The sequence below is a fragment of the Podarcis melisellensis genome (assembly GCF_964234715.1).
Source record: "Podarcis melisellensis genome assembly, chromosome: Z".
NCBI lineage: Eukaryota > Metazoa > Chordata > Lepidosauria > Squamata > Lacertidae > Podarcis > Podarcis melisellensis.
Genome location: NC_138547.1, coordinates 10,018,036 through 10,030,227, shown reverse-complemented (window position 1 = coordinate 10,030,227; position 12,192 = coordinate 10,018,036). Strand labels below are relative to the sequence as shown.

At 44.7% G+C, this 12,192-nt stretch overlaps 1 protein-coding gene across 2 annotated transcripts; it reads right to left on the bottom strand.

Annotated features, from left to right (window-relative positions):
- Positions 1–237: 237 nt before the first annotated feature.
- Positions 238–12,023, bottom strand: B3GALT9 (beta-1,3-galactosyltransferase 9). Of its 2 annotated transcripts, XM_081896576.1 has the most exons (3): positions 11,971–12,023; positions 4,887–5,066; positions 238–1,828 (listed from the first exon to the last, which is right to left on the bottom strand). In XM_081896576.1, the coding sequence occupies exons 2-3, from the start codon at positions 4,890–4,892 to the stop codon at positions 719–721; spliced, it is 1,116 nt and encodes a 371-aa protein (XP_081752702.1). In that variant the 5' UTR covers positions 4,893–5,066; positions 11,971–12,023; the 3' UTR covers positions 238–718. The 2 variants fall into 2 exon arrangements, with proteins under 2 accessions (XP_081752702.1, XP_081752703.1); XM_081896577.1 differs by lacking the exon at positions 4,887–5,066 and having other exon boundaries at positions 11,971–12,018.
- Positions 12,024–12,192: the final 169 nt, after the last annotated feature.

The following is a 12,192-nucleotide window of genomic DNA, read 5'->3' as shown; positions in this document are numbered from 1 at the left end:
CTAATCTTGCTCTGCTTCTGATAAGTCACCTACCGCAATCTTGGATACCTAGATATCATTGGACTGCAGTTCTCATTTCTCCTGCCCATTGGGAGATGCTGGCCTAGGCTGAGGGAGTTGAAGTCCAGCAACATCTGAGGACCCAGGGTTGGGAAAGGCTGACTTACCAGATGCCACTGAATTTTGCAAGAAAGTGTAAAAGCAACAACAGCCTCCCCTGTTCTTGATTGGCTGTTACCCCAACTTACTTGAAAAGGCTAATAAGTGTTGGATTGGTCTATCCTTTGATCACTGATATTGGAACATGGAAGGGAGGAGAGGTGATGAGCTCCTGACTATTCAGTGTTTGGGTGGGTAAAATCATCTATACATGTCCAAGGAATGCTGTGGGAGCTGGTTGCTGCCAAACCTGGCTGTCACATTACCATCCACACCATGCACAGATGCATCATTTAAAGAACTTGCATCTACTAGTGGAGTGGACTAATTCACATGACCTTGTGACTCCTGCTCATGTTCTTTGAGTGTTCATCAACTATACTCTCCTGTTGTGTGCATGTTTTAAATGGGAAGTTCAGAATAGAGAAAAACTTAAAGCATAAGTGGTCAGTGGAACTCCTTGCAACAGGATGCTGGCCATGGCTCCTAGCATAAATGGTTCAGCAGAGAAAATCCATGGTTAAAATCAAACATTTGAATGTGAGTTTTTGGGGTCAGTTTAATCAGCAAAATGGAGAGCCTCGTTCTGTAAGGCATCAACACTTAGGTGTTTAAATCCATCCAGGTATGTCATGACTTTGCAGGATACCAACCCATAATAAGTTTCTAGTACAGTGCAGTCCTTACCATTGCTGATCTCGTCCCATTCTTGGAGCAGCTGGGTATCTCTTGCTGTGGAGGAGGTGAAAATGAACTTGTAGCAGCAGCGGTTGTAGCGGATGTGCTTTTTCCCAGAAAATCGAGAACTGTGAGCAGGCACCACACCAGCTGCTTTGCTGCAGAGTCCCACAAAGGCACCAGGAGGCAGTGAAAGAGGAACTTCTCCAGAGGTTACGTAGATCTTCCGAGCCACATCCTGTGAGATGACAAACGCAGTCGCACTGCAGTAATCGGGATAATATTTTTCTGGGTATTTTTGTTGGGAGACAAAGCCATGACTTTGAGGGTCTCTGTTGGGTTTCTCTTGATGAACCAGCCTCCCAAGGTAAATGTCTTCGGGATGGGTTCTTAAGTTGAGCAAGTACTCGACCAAACTTGGGAGGTTGATGAACATCTCCTCATCTGCTTTGAGAATGAACCGGGCCCTGGAGCAGAATGTTATGGCCCACTCCACAGCCATCACTGTCTTCAGTGTCTGGTTCTCTACAGAGTCCAGGAAGGAGCCTTGAATGAGGTCCTGATGCTTCTCCATCTCCTGGACTACCTCCAGCTGGGTGCCTTCTGAAGAGGGCTTCCCTAACAAAAACAAAACGAGAGTACCGTAACCCCTGACGTGTGTCTGGTTGGCCCATGTTTCTCTAATGATGTTGCGCCTTGACAAGTTTTCAGGGCTGCCAAAGACTAGGACAAGGAGGAAGATCTCTTGGTTGGAGCAGGCCTCTGATCTGCTAGCTACATAAGCCTTGGAGATATTGGCCTTCAAGGGGGTCATATCCAGCTTCCGTGCTCTCTCCCTGGCTTCGAGGCCCTTCATGTCTGTGTAGGTGTTGGGGAGTGCTCGCAAGAAGTATTCTTCCACGAGATCAGCTCCAAAGAACAAAATGTGGAAAAGAACAACATTAAAAAGAATGAAACACCACTGGTGGGTCCTTAGCCGGCAGAAGATTAGCTGCAGGGCAAAAAAGAGAAGAGGTTTAGTGTCTGCTTCCTCTTCAAGAGTGTGTTGTGCAGTGATTCTTTCACCACCACCACCACCATAATAATAATAATAATAATAATAGATTTATTATTTACAGTATACCCCGCCCATCTGGCTGGGTTTCCTCAGCCATTCTGGGTGGCTTCCAACAAAATATTAAAAATACATTAAAACACCAGTCATTAAAAACTTCCCTAAACTTCAGATGTCTTCTAAAAGTCTGGTAGTTGTTTATCTCTTTGACATCTGCTGGGAGGGCATTCCACAGGGCGGGGGCTACCACTGAGAAGGCCCTCTGCCTGGTTCCCTGGAACTTGGCTTCTCGCAGCAAGGGAACCACCAGAAGGCCCTCGGAGCGGGACCTCAGTGTCCAGACAGAACGATGGGTGTGGAGGCGCGCCTTCAGGTATACTGGGCCGAGGCCGTTTAGGGCTTTAAAGGTCAGCACCAACACTTTGAATTGTGCTCGGAAACATACTCATACTCAACCAACTCACATCCTTCAACCGCCATCTGAGGTTCTTCTTCATGTCCCCCCCCCCCCCGTGAGAGGTCCGGAGAGTGATAAAATGAGAATGGGCCTTTTCTACGGTGGCTCCCAACTTCTGGAATCCTCTCTCCCGGGAGGCTCACCTGTTGTCTTCACTGCACATCTTTAGGAGCCAGGCTAAAATGTTCCTCTTCTCCCAGGCCTTTGGCTAATTAAAAAATCTATGGCGGCTTAAACAGTGTGTGTTTGTGGTTTTTATTACTGTGTTAAGTATTTTTATATAGTAAACCACCCTGTGATCCTTGGCTGAAGGGTGGTATAGAAAGTTAATTAATAATAATAATACCTCCTCTCATAGTTGTATATGGACTACTTCCTTCTTCTGTGATCCTAATATGAGTGCCTAAGATTACCAGACACGTTTTATATTTTGCATCATTCTTATTTTCACATGCATACTAAAGCCATGTGCTTTTACCCTCTTTTGGGAGGAGAATGTTGGTTTTAAAAGCATACAGATTTTTTTTTTAAAAAAACTTGGGTTTCTTTGTTGTAACAATTTGCAAATACAGTTATCCAAATTTTATATTTTACAATCCCCATCCTCCCATTGACTTCCCTCATCTTGCCTTTCTGGTTTATTACATTACTTGTTATCATAGAAGGCATTCATACTTGTTATCTTCTGCATGTTAAATAACTATACATGTTGTTGCGCTGTCTTTCTTCATATTCTACTTAAATAAAGTTGTGAATGTTAGTCTTAGTGTGAATTTATGTTAATATGCACATTTTTGCAAAGCAATCTCCGATATACTGAGTTGTACTCAGTGCTATTTTTCTAGGAAAAAAGTGCTGGAACTCACTGTGAACACCTCCCTTGTTCTCTTAGAATGCCAATGGCACCCACTTGAGAGATGCCGGAACTGAGTTCCAGCTGAGAAAAAAGGCCTGGTTGTAATATGCTATTTCTACTCACACATGTCCATTACTTTCTATGAGTCTGTTCTCAGTTTGGCCCCCTAATTCCAATGGGTCTACTCTGAGTATAACTTAGATACAACCCAATGTATCTTTGTACGCAATTTTCACTAATATATGCATTATCGGGCAATCCTTGTTTTGTGCAGGGGTTCCATTCTGGACTCCTATGCATGCCAATGGAGCGTGCATAAGCCTCCCCTCATTCAATCCCTTTTCATGACATTTGGGGGCTACACCTGGGTTCGGTGTGCATGTATGTGATCACACTTAAATGGGCAGTTGCCTGCATATGCATTTTTGTACTCATTACTTGGCTGGAGAACTGCATTTCAAAATTTGGAGAAATATGAATGTCAATGGATGGTTCTGTTTTTGTTCACATACTGTTTCAGAAAGTGAAAATAAGGTAGGTTTGCCTTTAAATGTAAACCAAATCTAATTTCTCCCCCTTTCACTAATCTGCAGTATCATTCCAGAAGCCAGGATGGATGGCCCTGGAAGAAATGTGTGTCCTCAACTCTTGGCCCCACCAATTACAGTAGTTAAAAGTTTTCAGTGCAATCCTGTATCTATACTTAAAAGTAAGCCCTGTTGACTTACGTAAGTGGTCACATATTCCAGTTCAAGCTGATTACAGATTACAGTAACCCTAGTATTCACCCTATATATTTAGGAAAGGGGCAAATTCAGACATGCAGGGTCCCCTTCATGATCGTTACAGCCATGCCCCTTCTAAGATTATACAACTTTCTTATACAATCTTACACAACAACAATAATAATTAGGGGTGCATTGCAACAATCAATGTACATAATGTGTTCGTCTTTCAGCTCTACTATTTTATGTGTAGATACATGGGCAAATGATTGGGTGTGCTCCCAATATCTTCTTTCAAAAATTCCATTGTATGTGACGGAATGTGCACCCTATTTTCTTGAAATTGAGGTGCCTTGTGTTTTCCGTGTTACCGGATGCTTAGCTTTGGAACACACACCCTTTTCTGTTTGTTGGTAGGGTGGCTCTAGGACATTGGAGACTGAGAGCCTTTAGCGATTTTTCTGCAGAAATAATAACAGACCACCAACCCTGTGTAACTGCGAACCACTGGCTGTAGTTCAGTGGTAGAGCACCTGCCTCACATGTGAAAGCTGGGTCCAGCCTCCAGCACAGGACTTTGAAAGGTCCTTGTCTGAAACCCTTGGAAAGCTACTGCCAGTCAATGTGGATCAGCCTTTGCCAACGCTGTGTCCTCCAGATGTTTTATATTACAACTTCCAGGAGCTACAATCAGTGTGTGTGTGTGGACTGATGGGGTTGTATCCCAAGACATCTGGAGGGCAGTGAGTTAGATGGACCCAATGGTCTGACACAGGATAAGGCAGTTTCTTAGACTGGTATTTTGCGTAGCAGACCTGCCCTCCATATTGCACAGATGTTGAAGTTAATTTCATGTCTCTCTTCACTTATAAAGTGAGGTTTAACATTTGGAACAGTCTTCATGTATTGACATGGTAGTCCAGGGGGCTGCCGATAAAAATATAGTTCAAGACTTACCTGCATGATGCTGGTAGGTTATGCTTGAATCTTCTAAGCCTTGAAGATCGCGTGCAGTTTTGGACAGATAGGCAGTATTTCTGCACTTGAAGCAGTGTTGGGCATGTAGGTCCAGCTGGATAAAGTTACCTCTGTGTTAACAATCAAGTTCGATTTTCTTTTTTCCATTCAGCTCTGCCTCTGAGCAAAGGACATGTAATTCCAGAGGGTGGTGATTGTATTACAGTGGCATCAAAACGAGCCAATTATCCTTCTGTACTTCATTAATTTCTGACACGAAAAAAAAAGCGGGGCTGTGCAAGTGTGATATTAAAATGTATGAATGACACTTCTTCAAACTATAGTGTCATTATTGTTGGAGGTACTTTATAAAAATGAATCTCAAATATGCTTTCTTAGGTAGAATACAAAGGACTTCATTTAAGCAGAACTTCATCTGTAAGTTTTTTTAACAATACATATAAAGTATTTATTTTTGTTAATGGGATTTCTTCAATGAGTCACATAGGACCAAGAATTGTAGTTGGAAATGACCACAAGGGTCATGTAGTCTAGCCCCCTGCAATACAGGAACAACAACTAAAGAATCCCTGACAGATGGCTATCCAACCTCAGCTTAAAGATCTCCAATGAAGGAGAGTTGACCACCTTCCAGGGGAGTCCTTTCCACTATTGGAGAGCTCCTAACATCCTAAAGTTCTTCCTAAGGTTTAGTCGCAGTCTCATTTCTTGTAATTTGAATCCATTGGTTCAAGTACTACACTCTAGAGCAGCAGAAACTGAGCTTGCTCCATCTTCTGTGTGACAGCCCTTAATTTATTTTAAGATGGCTATCCTATGACTTCTCAGTATTCTCTTCTCCAGCTTAAACAGTCCCAACAGTCAACCATTCCTCATGATACACCTCTAGAACTATGATCAAATATCAAAATACTATAAAGGTAAAGGGTAAAGGGACCCCTGACCATTAGGTCCAGTCGTGGCCGGCTCTGGGGTTGTGGCACTTATCTCGCTTTATTGGCCAAGGGAGCCAGCGTACAGTTTCTACCAGAAATTCCTGCTATGGCTGAACCAGTGCAAATCCATTATATGGGACCAGGAAGACTTGGGTTCTCTCTTGGACCATAAAGATTCCTGAATAACTTAGGGGTGAGTGCCCTCTCTTAGTCTCACCTTGCATTTCAGGATTATTGTGAGAATAAAGGGGAGAGGGGATATTGTAGTTGCCCTGAGCTCCTTGCAGCCAAGATGGAATAAAAATGTAATACAACCTTATAACAAACATAGAAACATTTATTTATTGAACAAAATTAATACATTTTATTAATGTATTTTATTTATTTAATTAGCACACCAATCAATTGTAGTAAAACCTCTAAGTGATTTATAGTGTAGGAGTGCTATAGCAGAGGATGCAAGAAAGCTGCCTCATATTGATGTAGGCTAATGGTCCATCTAGCTCAATATTGTCTACACTGACTGGCAGTGCCTCTCTAGGATGTCAGGCAGGGGGATGCTGGGGATTCCACCTGGGACCTTCTATATTCAGGGCAGATGACCTACTGCTAAGCCATTTAACAACTTGCCTACTAATGGGAGAAGGATCATAGTTCAGTGGCAGAGCATCTCCTTTGCATGCAGAAGGACCCAGCTTCCATCCTGAGAATCTCCAGGAAGGAGTAGGAAAGATCCCTGAAGTCCTGGAGAGCCACTGCCAGTCAGTTTAGGGAATGCTCAGCTAGGTAGACCAATGGAACAGGGGTCTGACCCTGCATAAGGCAGCTTCCTCTATTCCTAACTATTGGCAACCAAAAATGATATGTAGCAGAGTAAACCAGTTGGTGGTGGAGGAGTACCAGGCCGCTCCACACTCCTCTGTTGGTCTGCTTGGCTTCTGCACTAGAGGCAGAGGAAGAAAAATCGTAATCAACTCAAAAACCCATCAGGCTAGTAGATTTCAAACAGATTGCTCCATCACTCCTCCATCAGCCTGTTTGATAGAAGGCTTGTAAAGGTAACGCAGAGCGGTACCTATTTATCTACTTGCACTTTGATGTGCTTTCGAACTGCTAGGTGGGCAGGAGCAGGGACCAAGCAACCGGAGCTCACCCCGTCGCGGGGATTCGAACCGCCGACCTTCTGATCGGCAAGCCCTAGGCTCTGTGGTTTAACCCACAGTGCCACAGGCTAGTAACCTGCATTTCCATGCTGGCTTCAGAGAAGGAGGTTTCATGTCCTTTACAGACAGCAGACTACTAACCTTTGGTGAGGCTTGTAATTTTTGGGTGGGTGTGTAGTAACAGGCTGCGCAGCTACTTCCCATTAAACCCTGATTAAACGTGTGGTTGGTGGTGGGGAAAGACAGGTCCCGAAAAACCCCTGGTACAACTACTGGAGGAGGAAGTGGAGTGCAGGGGGAGCGCACCATCCCCGGCAGCACGATCCCAGTGGGGTGCCATCGCAGCTCCCCCCCCCCCGTGCTGGGTGCCATGCCCCCGCAGGTAGTGCCCCCCGCCCCCAGGGCAGCACGGCCCACTCCCACCTGCTCTCCGCGCCCCCCCCCGGTGCCAGAGCATGAAGCTCCGCCACTGGGTACAACCTCTCTCTTGCTGCCATTTTGGCAACATGAGCAATGTCAGTTGTATCTTGCAATGATCCAGAACAAATTAGAGGGAACAATAACATCTCCTGGTTAGCTCAGGCAGTAGACCATGGGACTCTTAATCTCAGGGTTGTGGGTTCAACCTCCACAAGATTTCTGCATTGCAGGGGTTGGACTTGATGACCCTTGTGGTCCCTTCCAACTTTAAAATTCCATTATTCTATACTGCAAAACAGAAGGATGAGTTTAAAAAAAGAAAAGAGGATTTTAGCTTGTGATGCACAGTGAGGTCCAGCAGAGGTCAGTGTTTCATTGCACAGCAGAGATGTAAATTAATTTGGTAAAGTTAGGCTATGTATGCTAGTACCTGCACACAAACACACAAAATTACTGTACTTTTCCATGTATAAGACTAGGGTTTTTTTTTTACTTCAAAATAAGGTTAAAAATCTGGGGGCGTCTTATACACGGATAGTACATATATGCCCATTTTCTAAATTTGGGGTCCCCAAAAGTAGGGGGCATCTTATACATGGGGGCATCTTATACATGGAAGAATACAGTAGCACTACTGCTTTATCCAATAGCATCACCTCCTATTAATTCAATTGGAGGGTGCAATCGATTGGGGATTTCTCTTTCATAGAATCATTGAATCTTAGAGTTGGAAGGGACTCCAAAGGTCCTCTAGTCCAACCCCCTGCAATGCAGGAATCTCAGTTAAAGCATCCATGACAGGTGGCCATATACCTGCTGCTTAAAAACCTCCAGTGAATCAGAGTTCACAATCTCCCAAGAGAGTCTGTTCCACTGCTGAACAGCTCTTACTGTCAGAAAGTTTTTTCAAATGTTTAGTCAGACTCTCCTTTCTTGCAGCTTGAAGCCTTTACAAGCTTCTTTGGGTGAAAAAAACCTTATTCAGTAAATATTTTTATTATTATTTTAAAAATCAAGGCTTATTGTATCTTAGCAGCTAAAACTCCAACTATTACTGAGAGAGAGAAAAAACAGAAACTGAGAGAAACCAAAACCAACCAGTTCTCCCATCTCTGAGGTAGAATCTACACACATATAAAAAAACGCGGTGAAAATGCTTTTTAAAAAAATGTTTTGAAAAAAATACATTGAATTTTCCATAGATTACTGTCGCCATTTGTGTCATATTTGCATACTGCACTTTAAACGTTTTATTTGCAGCTGTGTAGCTAGTAGATAAATAGGTACCGCTCCAGCGGGAAGGTAAACAGCGTTTCCATGCGCTGCTCTGGTTCACCAGAAGCGGCTTAGTCATGCTGGCCACATGACCCAGAAGCTGTACGCCGGCTCCCTCGGCCAATAAAGCGAGATGAGCGCCGCAACCCCAGAGTCAGCCACGACTGGACCTAATGGTCAGGGGTCCCTTTACCTTTGCTAGCTGAGCACTCTGTGATTTATATCAGCCTCCTCCTGCTTGTACTAACTAGGGCCCCCCTTTTACAAATGCAACTCAAAGCAATTAACAAAACATATAGCAATACAAAAACAAAACAGAGAAAAATATAAAACTCCATATTTTTAAAAGGACAAAAACATCCCATCCACTGAAGCAGGCTGCAGATCATTCAAAGCTAAAGGACTGGTGGGAAAGAAATGTTTTTACCTGGAGCCTAAAGGTAAGTAATGATGGTGCCAGGTGAACCTCCCTGGAGAGAGCACTTCACAAGAAGGCAGCCAACACAGAAAAGGCCCATTCATGTGTTGCCATTCTCTGGATCTCCTGTGGGGTACGCACCCAGAGAAGAGCCTCAAATGACTTACAGCAGAGCTTTCCAAATTTTTCATGTTGGTGGCACGCCAACATTTTTAGACATGCATCACGACACAGTACAGTGGTACCTCTGGTTGTGAATGGGATCCGTTCCGGAGGCCCGTTTGCAACATGAAAAGAGCGCAACCCACAGCAGTGCGTCTGCACACACACGGGTTGTGATTCACTGCTTCTGCACATATGCGAGTGGTGAAACCCGGAAGTAACCCTTTCCGGTACTTCCAGGTCACCGCGGGACGTAACCTGAAAGAACATAACATGAAGCGGACGTAACATGAGTTATGACTGTAATTCAGTTTCACTAGCAAACTAACCCCTGGGAGGAGCGTGGGGAGTATTCACAAAACACACCTACACACTGCAGCCAACACATCAACATATCACAACACACAGTTTGGAATGCTCTGACTTGCAGGCCCTTGCTGCCGTTCTTGCTGTTATTAGTATTACTTGTGGTAATGAATGCCTCTTCTGAGATGGTGACAGATACGAGCAACATCAAGCAGCTCTTGAGGGCAGTGGTGCTTTCCCTAGAGGGTGCATTCCCTTTTCAGCCTGAGGGCCACATTAGCCTCTGGGCAACTTTCTGGGGGCCACATGCTATTGGTTGGAAGGGCCAGAGGCAACAGTGGGTGGAGAAGGGGATGTAGTTGTTTATTTTTGCACAGTAGACTACTGTCTACACCTGCCACCCACCCCCATCCATTCAGACAAGCAGAGGTCAGGAACACATTCCAACCAGATCCAACTGGATCTAAAGCTAATCTGTTGAGGGTTATGTAGAAACTAGCCTGCTGCACAAAGGTAAAATTTGCCTGTTGCTCTGCCCACTTTCGTTTCCGGACTTGCCCACAAATGGCATGTGCTCTGAAAAAGTTCCTCAATCCTGCTCTGTTTTATGCTGAACATGTTGTGTTGGCCACTGAGAGGTGCAAGTGACAGTTGTTGTGACAAACCCCCATCTAAATTCCCCGATTAGAATAAGAGGATTGGTCATCATGCCAAGAATGCAATGTTTTTATGGAATGTGGAAGGGATCTCTTTCCTCACAGGTGCAAAAACCAGCCTGGCGCGAGCCGACGCCTCAGCGATTTGAACTTTCCAACAGCTGCTCTTGTGTCTCTCTGGACAGCTCAACTTGCCTCCCCTATTGCCTCAGCCTGTTCTGTGCACTGCCAAGTGGAGGCTGTGATTGCAATGTCCACTGATGTGCTAACCAGTTTGGAATACCTACAACATGAGAGACTGGTGTCCACAGATGGCAGCGTGCCTTATGAGTCGCTAGGCTGATTTCAGTTCTTCCGATGTGATGGAGATTCTTTCTCGGCCTCCGTGCTTCTAAGTATCACATCTAATTGTTATAGTTTAATTACTACAAATGCCAATTGTTGTACAGTAATGCAGAGGTGGGAAGCCTCTGACCCATGGGGCAGTCTTGACCCACCAGAGGTTTTGATTTGGCCACAGGGCCATTTTTTTCCTTAAACCTCACCCACCTGCTAATAAAGTGGCATTAGCCCAATAGGTAGATGTGGGGTGGTTCATCTACATGCCCTAGTTCCCTGCATGTGTAGGACTGAACTGACCTGGTGTGGGGAGTTCAGTGTTGCTCAGCTGGAGGTCATAAGGGAATAATCTACAGAGAATTCCCTCCTACATCTGAACCCTGTAGAACATGGGGAGTTCAATCTCTCTTGCTCGCTACCTTCACTGCTTTTGCCAGTGTGCATATCTACCTGCCTGCCAATCACCCAACCACCTGTCTCAGTTGGCCTGTTGGGTGGGGAGGAGGTAAAGATCTTGGCTGCTGGGCCATAAAGGTTCCTGACCCATGCAATAAAGCAAAGTGAACCTGGTTGAGGCTGAGGAAATGCAAAAGGGAGAAGATGGTGGGGGAAAAGTATTAGAAAAAGAATTTGGTCTCTCTGATATGGAAATGTGCTGATTGGAAAAATGAGCAGTTGAGAGACTAATCTGACAGATTTGTCTATTTCTCCTTTGACTTGATAGATCTCCACATTGAGGGCCATACTCTGTAAACCTGGGCACTGCACCACTGTCAGCCTAATCTACCTTGCTGTGAAGATAAAGTCGATAGAGGCATGCTATCTTGGGCTCCTTGAAAGAAAAGTGGATATAATTGTAATACTGTAGCTTAATTTTTGAAGCCATGTTTCTTATCATATACAGTGGTACCTCAGGTTACATACGCTTCAGGTTACATACGCTTCAGGTTATAGACTCCGCTAACCCAGAAATAGTTAAGAACTTTGCTTCAGGATGAGAACAGAAATGGTGCTCTGGCAGCGTGGCGGCAGCAGGAGGCCCCATTAGCTAAAGTGGTGCTTCAGGTTAAGAACAGTTTCAGGTTAAGGATGGACCTCCGGAATGAATTAAGTACCGGGTACTTAACCTGAGGTACCACTGTATAATTTCCACATGACTAATTGTAAATTGCCTTGTGGGCCTTTGGGCCTGAAGGTGGGCAATAAATGGTACAGTAAAGTCCATATTTTATGAGTGAAAGTATTCTTGAGTGTTCAAGGCTGCAATCCTAACCCCACTTACCTGGGAGTAAGCCCCATTCAGTGGAGGCTACTTCATTTGGGCAAATGAGGTACTGCCAAACTAGCTCCAGTCTAACCTCAGCCCCCGCCCCCTGCTTCCCTTCTTACCGAAATCCATTCCTGGGGTGGCAGAACTAACTGTCAGCTTCATCTTCCTCCTTATTCTTAGTGTTGCCCAAGTAGAATTCTACAGAGAGGAGAATGGGGGTGAAACTAGAATTAGTTGGCTCTCCATGTCATTGGCTCTGGCGTCACCTGCTGTTGAGCGGCTTGCCTTCCAGTCCCAATGGGCACCAGCCATCACTGCCCCCACTGGATTCAGCAGGACTT